Below are 13981 nucleotides of genomic sequence, written 5' to 3'. Positions count from 1 at the left end.
TTAGCATTGGAGGGCATCGTGGAAGGTAAAAATCGTAGACGGAGACCAAGAGGTGAATACACTAAGCAGATTCAGAAGGATGTAGGTTGCAGTAAGTACTGGGAGATGAAGAAGCTTGCACAGGATAGAGTAGCATGGAGAGCTGGATCAAACCAGTCTCAGGACTGAAGACAACAACAACAACAACAACAACAACTAATAACTACTTCTTGTAATAACAGGCTGTTTTATTTGTTTATAAATTTTTACAGTGTGCGTCTTTGTGCGAGTAAGAGCTTAACTGTTATCTATGGATCCGTTGCTTACCTGTTCAGCCACTATCTCGGCTGCCTCTGATGTAGGCAAGTTTGGATGCTTGATTAGCTACTCCATCAGCAAACATTAAAGAGTTTCGAACAGTTCCTTAGAGACTCTGGAAGGCCACGTACATGGACTAGAAACACGAGTAGATCCAATACCAAATCCTTTGCGACTCCACAGTTTGTGTTCCCCCACACTGCATCTCGTCCATTTCTGTGGTGCAGTTGTCCTTGCAACTCCCAACTTCCTATCATAAAAATTCATCAACTTTACAACCGAACCTGGTGGCTCAGGGGGTCAGGGGAGAGTACTCGCATTCCGAAGAATGGCAGTTTAAATCCTCGTCCAGATATCTAGAGTTAGGTTTTCTGAGGTTGCCCTAAATCACTGCAGGCAAATATCGCAGTGGTTCTTTTGAAAAGAACGTGGCCAATTTCTCTTCCCATTTCCAAGTTGTGCTCCTCCTATTGGGATGGTGCACAACTTCGTAGCGTTTTTCCGTAAGTTTAATAAACACAGCAGATACTCTTAACACAGACTTTAGTCATAATAATGTATTCTCCTTGACTGTTTACAACAGCCTGGCAACGCTGGGATAACTTTTCGTTTCTGCAGTTGTAGAAATCACTTGATTTTGAAGAGGAGAACTCGTCGAACCATGTTGGGAGCGCATTTTGAGCCGGGAAAGAAGTTCCTTGAAGGTTTATCGACAGAGAGCGATAAAGATGAAAATCTGAGGGCGGCAAGATCAAGTGAATAATGTGGGTGTCGAATGACTCCACAGCCCAACTCTTGTTTTTTTTTTTTTCAGTCTATCAGAATGCAGGCGGGCGTTATTGCAGAGTAGTATGATTTCAAGCAGTCTTCCTGGTCGTTGTCTTGAACTGTGTCTGCAAGTCTCAGTTGTTGACAATAAATGTCGGTAGGGGTGGTTACATCTAGACTTCGGGGAAGTAATTCGTAGAACACCATACCGTCGCTGTTCGATCAGAAGCATAACATCAGCTTTTGTGAATGCGCGCAGGTCTTTGTACGGGGAGTTGAGCTTTATTTGGGCTCATCCATTCCATTGTTTTCCTTATGGTAGCATAAAGACACCATTTTTCGTCACCAGTAACAATACAGGATAGGAACAGACATAGTTGTTCGCGGGCCAATTGATGACGAACAAGCTGAGATGCATTGATTTTTGTGATTTTGACTTACAGCACACCCACACCTTCCCCATTGCATGCAAGTGTCACACGATAGCGAAATGGTAACAGGTCATCACGTTTGCCTGTTGTAGAGTACAATGACGTACATCATTGTGGATTAGTGCAGTTAAACGGTAATCATCAAACCCCGAATGTCTTCCTGCACGTAGAGAGACACTAACTCCTTGAAACGAGGAAACCATTTATTTGCCGCACTGTGTACAATGGCATTATCCCCATACACGGCGCAGATGTTTCTAGCCGCCTCCGCTGCTGTCACCCCTCTACTGAACTCAGACAGAAGAGTATGTCGGAAACGTTACGAATTCGCCACTTGGCGCTCGATTTTCTAGCGTCCACAGCTTCATCCACTCTTTAGAAACGACAAAGTGACAATATGTAAACTCAAAAAGCAAAAGTAAACTACAAATAAAAATTGACAATCGATAAACAAAGCCATAACAAACAGAATACCAACAGGCAAAACAAAAACACTAAGAACTTATACACCAATCTATAATAACGACTTCGCCATCGATGGGACGTTCGACACAGTGCTCCTCCTTTCTCACCTTCCATGCTAGAGGAATGCCGCAACGCCATAGTATTTAAGTTTCTCGTTTAGAATATTGTGGGTCGCATAGGCTTTGGAACTTCTCAGCATATATCAGTAGGTTTGCTGTTTAACTCGGCCAGAGCTCCATTTACGAGGTCATGTATGACCTTCGGTAGGGTGTTAGTCTATTTATGAAAACCAGACTGAATGTTCGAAGCATTTAACAAGCTAAAATTTAGTCAACATACTATTTTAGACTACAAGGAGACTGGAAGAAGTGATATGGGTCTGTAATTACAGGTTATTTACGTTCTTTCGATATTTTCAGGTAGACAAATTTTCGTAATGCAGAACAAACTCGCGAAGGATTATAAAAAGTACGTGTATGGATGGTTGACGCAGTTACTTACTGGTCCATTCCAAGGAGACCCGATGTGCTTGGTATAGATGACATCAGGAACGCCAACAATAACTGTAGCAGCCGCATCTTTGTTGTTGATGCAGCCATTGCTGTAACAAAGGAAAGCATAAACAATGCTGATATTTTTGATGTCTTGTTTTCTCACAGTATAGACTTTGTAAATAACAAGCTAACTAGCATATTCTGTATCTTTAGAGTACGGGAACCTGTCTGACACTGTACACATTTCTTTTAAACCGGAAAAGTGTGAACAGGACTTGTGCTCTGACGTTTCCGTACAAACTCAGTTATGTATATAGATAATTCATCTAAAGTTGATGAATGAGTTTAGCTTGCGCATATAAAAATATGGAACATAAAATGGCCGTATCTTTTAATTGCTTAAATATTTATGCCTCTAAGAGACCATATACCTTAGCAAGTAACGTAAAGTTCAACTTGATAAACTCTACCCATTCCTGAGAAAAACGGGTATTAACAGAGGGAAAGGCAGACAGACGTACGGATAAAAAAATCTCTTTTTATGTGATATAATTAGAGTTTTAAAACTTTCAAATTTTTCTTTTTTTCCTTTACTTGTGCTGTGAAGCCACGTTTCTTGCAAATTTGATGACTGTAGGTCATTAGGTTTTGTTGAGTGAGTCTGAGCGTATCAAAATTTGTGACATAAATAGCAGTATCTTTTGATTGCACTGATTTAGACTCCAAGCGGCCATAACCTTTAGTATTGACTTACATTTCAAATTGGTATCTCTATCCGTTCCCAAGAAAAAAGTGACTTAAGAGGCGGATAGACATACAGACGTACGGACAACTAAAGTCAAAAAAATATTTTTATGTGATACAATTTCAAATTAAAATTTTCGATTTTTTCCCCTATTTCGTAATGTGAATCCTTGCTTCTGGCAAATCTCATGATTCTAGGTCAACAGAAAGTACCCTATAGGTTTTGATGAGTGAGTTTGCGAGTAACAAAATACGTGGCACAAACGACTGCATTTTTTAATTGCATGGACTTAGATGTTTAGATCTTATACGCCACCAAGGGACCATATACCTTGGCAATTAATTTAAATTTCAACTTGAAAACTCTACCCGTCCCTGAGAAAAAGGGTCTTACCAGACGAACCGGCAACAAATAGCCAAGTAATAATAATAATAATAATAATAATATTTTCGGATTTTTTCCTTTACTTGTACTGTGAATCCTTGCTTCTGTCAAATTTCATGATTCTATATCAGCGGGAAATTGATGAGTGAGTTATCGACACCCAAAATATGTGACATAAATGGCCCTCTCTTTTGATTGCACTGACTTAGAAGCTTCAATGTATTACACCGCCAAGGGACCGTAGACCTTGGTATTTGACATACATTTTAACTCGACACCTTTATCCGGTTCTGTGGGAAAGTGATCATAGCGGACGGACTGACAGATAAATCTATCCTGTAGAAGTTTCATTTTTACCGACTAAAGTGCGGACCATAAAAACGATTGTATCAGTTTACAGCGTTAGTGATAAACTTCTGCATAACACTACATGGGTTAAAAACGTAAGTAGTAATACGAAGCAATAAGAATGTGGGGATCACAATAATACGTTTATGTTAGCAGTAGAGAAGCCCAGTGGCAGTGTTAGATTCATTGCACGCATTTTGTAGAAGTGTAGTGAATCTGTTTAAAAACAAGGCATAGGAGTCACTACGGTATTATATTCTACAAGGGTCATTTCGAAACTAGTGTCTCCTATTTTTGTGTTGATTTTGAGTGACCGAGCCAGTGAATGTTGTAATAATTTTTGAATATTCCCGTTAATTTGAGGTTGGTTTCGTTGGCGTGGCAGCAGGAGGGCGTTCCAAAAGGACGCTTGGCATCGAAAACTGCATAGGACTTTGCATTCCTCATTGCTGAGCAAATGGTTCCGACAGTATTTAATTGACGGATGATAAAACTGTATGGAGGCGGTACAGGTCTATACACTGAAAAAGGTGCGTAAAAACGTTTTATTTCAAATGTTATGATTTTATGAATAGGAAAGGAATATTAATAAGGCATACCAGATGAGATCGTTGTGAAGAATTTCTTGTAAAGGCATGGTGACAAAGGAGACGCCAAGAGAATAAATCAAAATCAAATTCACCAAAGACGATAGGGAAAGAAGAGATGAGTGCCACATACAGTTCAGTATGTAGAGGGGAAAGCGGAGAATGAAGATCAAGAAGGCCTCAATGAAGTACCAATTCGTGTGCTGAAACACTGTATACAAGTTCACCGTAGCGACCATAATAAATGATTCATTCGCGCAAAATTGAAACCAGGCATCGTCACTATGGTCCTGATGTTAGGTAATAGTGTATTTAGTGTTGTGCTACGAAATGTGTGTGTGTAGTTTGTGTAGTGACTGGGAATGAGAGATAAATAAACTGTGTAGCACTCGCTTTTTGTATTATTAAATAACGTCTTTGCTAAAAAGTATTGTACACTAGGGGTGAACCGAACGAGACAGCTCTGTCTTAAACAGACTGGCCTTATATTCGTGATGGCGCAAGTTCCAATGTTCATCTGGCCATCCTTATTTAGGTTTTTCGTGGTTGCCCTAAGCTACTTCTGCAACTGCCGGGATGATTCCCCCTATAATGTCACGGCCAACTACCTGTATCGTCCGTATCAAGCTGGACCTGCAAGTATGCAATTGCTTGTTGTTCTGAAATTGTAATCAAACATACCCACTATCCTTGTAAGTGATCATGGATGAATAAGACTACCACTGCGGCTGCCACTACTGCAACTCCATATAACCAGTCAGAGATGCTCCACGGAGTAACTGTCCCATTGAAGATGGGACACTGGATTCGCTCTGGTTAATTCGTAGCTCATGCCGTCAAGATTTGACTAACTTCAGTTGTACTAGTAATCATCCAAGACTATAATGGAACCGGCAACAATGCAATCTCCGTCCGTGCCACGACTGTGGGGACCGCCATCGTTCATGAATCGGACTATAAGGTTTCCAAGTTTCCAAGTTTAAGCACCATCAGCACACGTGACCACTTTCCCTGATCAAGAATTACAAACAATAGTGTCCAACATGCGCCGTATTCTGAATTACGGAGACTCTATGCAGCTGTAGATGTAATTAGGGAAGTTCTTAAAAACCAACTACATAAATTAAAAAAGTGAACAAAACCGGAATCTCTGTTTTAAACAAATAAAATATATAATAAGAAATGTGATTACCCCTGTGTTACTCACGCGTTGGGCAGTTACATTCACATCGACGCTAAAGCATTCAAAAGCTCTATTAACATTCGATCGCATTCCTGAGAAGTATGTGTCGGATGCCTTGCAGAGTTCTTCCTCATGACTGAAGCACTGCAGTTCGTTTTCCCAATACATCTCAACGTACTCCAACGAACGACCAGCACCTGACACATACGATTTTTCGGCCTGCATTCGGCTGTCGATTCCGCGGACCTCGCCCCCTGCCATCGACTGCAGTCCTACTATGGCCTTCTTCTGGACACAGGCACTAACTGCACTCTATTATATTCCCTAATCATGCGTTCGTTTCTTCTTCCTTTTGCCTTTCCTTTGCTGTACCGGGTGTAGTGCTTCCGTGAGAACACAATCTCAGTTCAGTTCGATAATTAGAGGCGGAAGCGAAGTAGGACAGCTGTAGTATATGCATTAAATCTTTGAGCAACAAGAAAAATTTAGCTACACAACGGAGTTAAAGCACACAATTAATAAAAGTAAAACTATTCTTTTATATTAGCAACTTCAAAAGTGATTCGAATTTATCAGTAATCTGTCATACGAAAGTACACATCATGGCCACCTGCAAGTGTCTGGATTTCATCGCAAGGCGCATTGCAAAGAAACAACATAGTTAACTATTAAAATAACCATGTAATGGTTAACAACTAAAATTGTTAAAGCACAACGAATTCAATGACTCGAACCACGATATAAACGAAGAACGTCGCCATCTACCACCAAGAGCTGGTGATTTTTTTAATAATTTGTTTCACAAAAAAACCTGTTAGAAGAACAACCGCAACTGAGCATTGTATCAGAGGTTGAAAATACCACTTGAGTTGTAAATATCTTTTAGTATCACGATGAGTTTCGGGTTCTCATAAGCCCATCCTCAGGTGTCTCAACTGTGCTGTGGCGCCCGAGCGCCGCGGTGGACGTGTACTAGGCTCGATGAGCTACCTTATAATGGCTACGCCACGATTAGCGGCGAACGAGGGAGCACGCTGAGGCGAGACAGACGGGCAGCACATTCTGCAACTCTGCATTAGCTGAGAGAGAGAGAGAGCACACGCAGCGGGAGAACAGAAAAGGACAGCGGCTACGCTAAATAAGACGCACGCTCCTTTGCGCAGCGGGATGCCGCATACGCAATAGACGCGGCTAGGGGAAACACTCACAGACCAATTTAACTAGCTGCTAAGAGAGAATTAAAGCAATGGTAGCAGAATAACGAGTCCACATACGGCCATCGCTAGTAAACCGCACGTCACAGAACTACGGAGAGCTCTTCAAATACTGGAGCCCCAGCTCCAAGTAGAGGAGAATGGTTCAGATCAATGGTAACGATGGAGTCCGTGTCGACGACATTCCATTCCTTGACTATGTTGTTTTAGTGAGTCTCGTCTCAGATCAACCGGCGTAGTACCAGCCAGCTGTGGAGTGCCCCAGAGCTAAACTCCACTGACGAACTCCATGCTGTGTCACACCAACCTCTACCGATGGGAGAGCTGTTGAACTACCAACAGCAGAGCAGTGCCCGGTACTGTAATCTCTGAGTGCTGGAAGGCAGACGACGACCAGGGTTCCTGGCAGACCACCCTTCTGTACGCGTAAGCTCATCCTGGTGCGGGTCTACCAGGTCGGCAGTACTGGGTTCAACGCCTGCCCCCTACACGACACTGCGGATGGGGTGGTCCAGCGAAGAAGAAGCATGGAGTGGGATCGAGTACTGCCGGTAGCAGCCATTCATGCTGTACCAACTTGGGCTAAACATCCGTATCGACTCAACAGGAACGACGTCTTGCTAGGACGCAGGCTGAAAAATGCTCCTATCGAATCACAAAAAAGGAGAATATGCTCCTCTTTATTAAAAGACTCTGGCAGAAGAGAGCGCTACCAGCTGCCTCACTCTGCCTTTCTCGGCAACTTCAAAACATTTTCGCAAAAATATTGGCATGCGAACATATTCGTGCTTTTTTATGCCGAGAAATAAGGAGACAATGACAGTGGGAAAGAGACGGAAGCCGCGAGGGGTTGCCACGCGGTCCAAGGCGCTCTGCTACGGTTCGAGCGGTTACCCCAGACGGAGGTTCTAGTACTTCCTGGGGCGTGGGTGTGTGTGTTGTCCCAAGCGTAAGTTAGCTTAATTTAGATTAAGCCGAGTGTAAGCCTAGTGACCGATGACCTCAGCAGTTCTGTTCCATAGGAACTTACCACAAATTAAAAATAAATAAATAAAGAGGCATAGAAGTAACAAGTACTGGAAGATAGTATACAGTGCTAGTGGTATAGAAAGAGCGAAGGAGTTAACGGCAGTGTTATAGGAAGAGAGAGACACAGTGGCAGTGGAACATAGTTGACAGTGAGAAATAAGTGCTAGAAAAACAGCGAAGGAGACAATTCCAATGGGAGAGGAACAAGGAGAAGGAGAAAGTGGATGTGGGTTGGAGCCAGTGATAATGAGAGACAAAGTCTATTAAAATGACAACGAGAAAGAGAGAGATACTGACTGCGAGAAGAGACATAGTAGTGTGTAGGAATGAATGAGACAGTAGCAGTAAGAGTGAACAAGAAGAGACAGTGACAGAGAAAGAAGACAGTAGTACTAGGACAGAACGAATGTGACTGTCGTTGTGAGGAAGGAGACAGGACAGTTTCACAGACACAAAGTGATAACGGCAATGAGTCGGGCCAAATGCGTGAGTGAGAATGAGCACTTAGGAGTGGGTCGGCATGAAAGACTTAAAGCGATGAACTAATGTATGTTAGGGAGTTACAGTAAGGAAGCTCATGGGAGTGAAAGGCAACTTGCATGTTAAAAAGAGCGCGAATATATTCGGATGCCAACATTTTTGAGAAAATTTTTATAGGTCCTGAGGAAGAAAGAATGAAGCAGCTGGCACCCCACTTTTCAATCGATCTTTTGATAAAGAGGAGCATATTCACCTAATGTGTGCTTCCATTAGGATCATTTTTCCGCTGGTAAAAACATTTACATCATACCAGGCGATTAAATCAATGTCGTTAAGTAATAAAATCCATCAATTCGTCGCTGGAAATAAAGTAAATCGATTAGAATAACGTAAAGACACTGTGTCTGTTTTTATGTGAGTGTATGTCATGCTAATCATACAATGAGTCTTTCAGCCTATTTGTACGCGAAACTTTACATTTCTCTATGTTAGTGACAAAGATGTACGAGACATTCGAGATACCACTAGACTTCAAGAAGAATGTAATAATCCCAGTTCCAAAGAAAGCAGGAGCTGACTAGTGTGAAAATTACCGCACTACCAATTTAATGAGTCCGGCTGCAAAATGCTAACACGAATCATTTACAGAAGACTGGAAAAACTCGTAGAAGCCGACAACGGAGAAGATCAGTTCGGATTCCGGAGAAATTTTGGAACACGCGAGGAATACTGATCGTACGACTTCTCATAGGAGACAGATGAAGAAAAGGCAATCCTAAGTTTATAGCATTTGTAGACAAGGGAAAGCTTTTGACAATGTTCATTGGAGTACTCTCTTTCAGATTCTAAAGGTGCCAGGGGTAAGATATAGGGAGAAATAGGCTATTTACAACTTGTACAGAAACCAGAGTGCAGTTATAAGAGTCGTGGGACACGAAAGCGAAGCAGTGGTTGAGAAGGGAGTGAGACAGGGTTGTAGCCTATCCCCGATGTTATTCAATGTGCGTATTGAGCAAGTAGTAAAAGAAACAAAAGGAAAATTCTGAGCAGGAATTAAAGTAAAAGGAGAAGAAATAAAAACTTTGAAGTTTGCCGATGACATTGCAATTTTGCCAGAGACAACAAAGGACTTCGAAGAGCAGCTGAACGGAATGGACAGTATTTTGAAAGGAGGAGAAAACATGAACATCAACAAAAGCAAAACGAGGATTATGGAATGAAGTTGAATTAAATCAGGTGACGCTGAGGGAATTAGATTAGGAAATGAGACACTTAAAGTGGTAAATGAGTTTTGCTATTTGGGAAGCAAAATAACTCATGATGGTCGAAGTAGGGACGATATAAAATTTATGAGAAAGTAAAGTATTCAAGAGTAGCTTCACATATCTGTAAAAATGAAGTACTAACAAAATGTCAGTTTGGTTTCCAGAAAGATTTTTCAACAGAAAATGCTATATATGCTTTCACCAATCAAATTTTGAATGATCTGAATTACCGAACACTACCCATTGGGATTTTTTGTGATCTCTCAAAGGCTTTTGATTGTGTGAATCACGAAATTCTGCTAGACAAGCTCAAGTATTGTGGCATGAGTGGGACAGTGTACAAATGGTTTAATTCGTACCTAACTGGAAGAGTGCAGAAAGTTGAAATAAGCAGTTCTCAAATATGCAAAGATCAGCACATTCCTCAAACTGGGGAACTATCAAGAATGGGATTCCACAAGGGTCAGTCTTGGGTTCTTTGTTGTTCTTATTATATATTAATGACTTGCCATTCTATATTCATGAAGAGGCAAAGTTAGTTCTCTTTGCTGATGATACAAGTATAGTATGGTATTATATGTTGGGGTAATTCATCACTGAGGAATAAAGTATTTATTGCACAAAAGCATGTAATCAGAATAATAGCTGGAGTCCACCCAAGGTCATCCTGCAGACATTTATTTAAGGATCTAGGGATATTCACAGTAGCTTCTCAGTATATATACTCTCTTATGAAATTTGTTATTAACAACCAAACTCAGTTCAAAAGTAATAGCAGTGTGCATAACTACAATACTAGGAGAAAGGATGATCTTCACTATTCAAGATTAAATCTAACTTTGGCACAGAAAGGGGTGAATTATACTGCCACTAGAGTCTTTGGTCACTTACCAAATAGTATCAAAAGTCTGACAGATAACCAACAAGTATTTAAGAAGAAATTAAAAGAATTTCTGAATGACAACTCCTTCTACTCCATAGAGGAATTTTTAGATATAAATTAAGAAAAAAAGAAAAAAAAGAAACAAAAAATTATAATAAAAAAAGAAAAAATTAAACAAACAAAAAAGTAAAAAATTGTTATATTAACTTAATTATGATGTTAAATTAACTTAATTATGTCATGTATTGGAAAATTTGACTCGTTCCACATCATTACGAAATATCGCATTCATGATCCATGGAACTAGTATTAATCTAATCTAATCTAATCTGTAGAAGAGAAATTTGTTAATATCGAGTATCGATTTACGTGTCAGGAAGTCCTTTCTGGAGGTATTAGTATGGAGTGTAGCCATCTTCGGAAGTGAAACACGGACGATAAATGGTAAATAGTTTAGACAAGAGGAGAATAGAAGCTTTTGAAATGTGGCGCTACAGAAGAATGATGGAGATAAGATGATTAGATCACATAACTAATAATGAGGTACTGAATAGAACTGAGGAGAAGAGAAACTTGTGGTACGATCTGATCAAAAGAAGGTATCGGTTGGAAGGACACATTCTGAGACATGAAGGGATAACCAATTCAGTACTAGAGGGAAGCGTGTGGGGTAAAAATCGTAGAGGGAGACCAAGAGATGAATACAGTAAGCAGAGTCAGAGGGATGTAGGTTGCAGTAGTTACTCGGAGATGAAGAGACTTGCACAGGATGGAGTTGCAGGGAGAGCTGCTTCAAACCAGTCTTCGGACTGAAGACCACAACAACAAAATGTTGAGGGTCAGCTAGCAATCCGTACAAAAAGCGTCGATGATCTGCGGATCTTCCTATACTTTGCTACAGTTTGGCTTCTCTCTATAGAATAGCATCTTGCGCGAATACTTTCATGGAACTACCGACGTTATGTACTATGTCATTCTATATATTGAGGAAAGTACACTCCATTGCGGTACGTCAGAAGTTACTTTTACGTCTGGAGATTTTTCTTCATTATGAATGATATGCCCTGTTCTGTTTGCTAGGAGCTTTTCCGTCCAATCAGAAAGCTGGTCTTATATTCCGTTGGCTTTTATTTATTTCATTATGCGATATTGTGGAACCGTATCGAACGTCTTCAGGAAGTCTAGAAACACGGGAAGTCAGGGGAACTGATATATGATGCCGTCTGGGTCTTGTGAACGAACAAAACCGGGTTGGACTCAACAAGTATGGAATACCCTGAATATAATATTGATGGAAATTTTAACAATTATTTAAACCAATCATTGTTCTCGCTCCCCATGACCATGGACCTTGCCGTGTTAGGTTGGCTGCATTCCTCAGCAATACAAGCAGCCGAACAGGGGAACAAGCCATTGGTAGCCTGACAAATTCCTGAAGAGCGGCATAGCCTTTTCAGCAGCTAAAATGAGAAAATTATGGATGACTGACTGATCTGCCTTCGTAACATTCAACAGTGTGTCATTGCTACGCTTGTAATGCGAATGGCTGAGAGCAAGGGGAAGCTATATCCATTATCAGAATTGAAGAACATGAAAGGTAATTAGCCGGCCGGAGTGGCCTTGCGGTTCTAGGCGCTTCAGTCTGGAACCGCGCTGCTGCTACGGTCGCGGGTTCGAATCCTGCCTCGGGCATGGATGTGTGTGATGTCCTTACGTTAGTTAGGTTTAAGTAGTCCTAAGTTCTAGGGGACTGATGACCTCCGATGTTAAATCCCTTAGTGCTCAGAGCCATTTGAACCACGAAAGGTAAGCAGTAAATGAGAAGGGCGTGAGACCGGGTTGTAGTGTGTCCGACATGTAACTCAGGCTGTGCACTGTGCAGGCAGTAAAGGAAACGGAGTGGAAATTTACAAAGAGGATTGAGTTTCAGCAGGAAGAAATAAAAACTTGAATATTTGCAAACGACATTGCAGTTCTGTCACAGACAGCAAATGACATGGAAGATCAGATATGTAGTATTTGAAAAAAGGGTAAACAAGGGCAACGAAGTGTACTCGAAAAATCAGGCGATGCTAAGGGAATTACATCGTCCAGTCACATTCATGTGACCTGTCAAAAGCCTGAATAACCACTTTTGCAGTGCGCACGGCCGCGAGACGTGCAGGAAGCGTACGATTTTGAAGTGCCTGAATTGTTCAGAATTACGGCGCAATGTTCCTTTGGATAGGTGCAGCAACATCGTATTTATTCGCCGAACGAGACTCATTCAGTTAAAATGTTTCCTCTGTACGGGAATATACATAATGAATGTAGGAGTGAAGGTTGTGGACACTTGTTTGACGACATATGGAAGTTTGGTTCTGGCTGAGGAGCGTGCTCGGATAGCTTCTTGAGACGAGGGAAGTCCGGGTTCAAGTCCCGGTCCGACACAAACTTTCATTGTCATCATTCCATTACAAAGCTGATGGTAGCCCATATTTGTAATTTCGAATACATTTCATGCAATGCAGGAAGAGAGTCAGTGAGGTTCTGCCAGTGCCATGGGCAGCTACACAAGGTTTCTCGGTTGAAGATCCATGACGCGAACAGCTCGATAGACGTGGTCCCACAGATTCTCGATTGGGTTTTAATCCGGAGAGTTTGGTGACCAGGCAATACGGTAAACTCATCCTGGTGCTCTTCGAACCACGCACATACAGATCGAGCAGTGTGGCATGTTGAATTGTCCTGCTTTCAAATGCCAATCTGCCGAGAAAAACAAACTACATGTGGAGGTGGACGCAGTCTTCAGGGATAGATGCATGCTTGTGTTGATCCATTATGCATTCCAGAATAACGAATTCACCCAAGGAATGTCACGAAAACATTCTCCAGATCATAACGTCCCCTTCTTCGGCCTTGACACTTCCGACGATTGTTGCAGATTGTTTGCTTCCAGACGTTTCACGCCTTGCACCGCCAACGGCCATCTGTTCGCTGGAGGATAAAACGTGATTCGTCTGAAAAGGCCACCTGTCGCCGCTGACGGGACGTCCTGTCGCTGTGCAATCCCAGCCTTCGGCGTCGATGAACTGCAATAAGCAGGGTGCATGAAACGACGGCTGGTGCTGAGGCCCATATGCAGCAACGCTCGCTGAATCGTCGATGAGCAGGCAGGAGACACTGTTGGTAAGCCTTGGTTCATCTGGACGGTCAGCTGCTCAACAGTTGCATGTCTATTCGTCCGTACACATCTCCTTAGCCGTCGTTCACCCTTTTCGTCGATGGTCCGTGGTGGAGCACAATTGCTTCAGCGCCGGTTTTGGAGACCGCCATTTTGTCATGCACTACACATTAAACACGGTGGCACGTAAGTAGTTTACAAATTTAGGCGTTTGAAAATTCTTCCACCTTTGGCCAAAAGCCAAT

The 13981-nt window shown here is 41.8% G+C and overlaps 1 protein-coding gene across 1 annotated transcript in view; it reads right to left on the bottom strand.

The window, feature by feature from the left end:
- Positions 1-13981, bottom strand: part of LOC126285435 (cubilin-like) — a 780558-nt gene that overhangs the window by 761711 nt on the left and 4866 nt on the right. Inside the window, exon 2 of the mRNA XM_049984824.1 lies at positions 2463-2562. Coding sequence (XP_049840781.1) covers positions 2463-2560 — 98 coding nt within the window. The 5' untranslated portion in view covers positions 2561-2562. The remainder of the gene's footprint in view (positions 1-2462; positions 2563-13981) is intronic.

The sequence above is a fragment of the Schistocerca gregaria genome, chromosome 8 (assembly GCF_023897955.1).
Source record: "Schistocerca gregaria isolate iqSchGreg1 chromosome 8, iqSchGreg1.2, whole genome shotgun sequence".
Classification (NCBI taxonomy): Eukaryota; Metazoa; Arthropoda; class Insecta; order Orthoptera; family Acrididae; genus Schistocerca; species Schistocerca gregaria.
The sequence above is the reverse complement of the archived record's forward strand: the minus strand, read 5'-3'. Positions and strand labels throughout refer to the sequence as shown.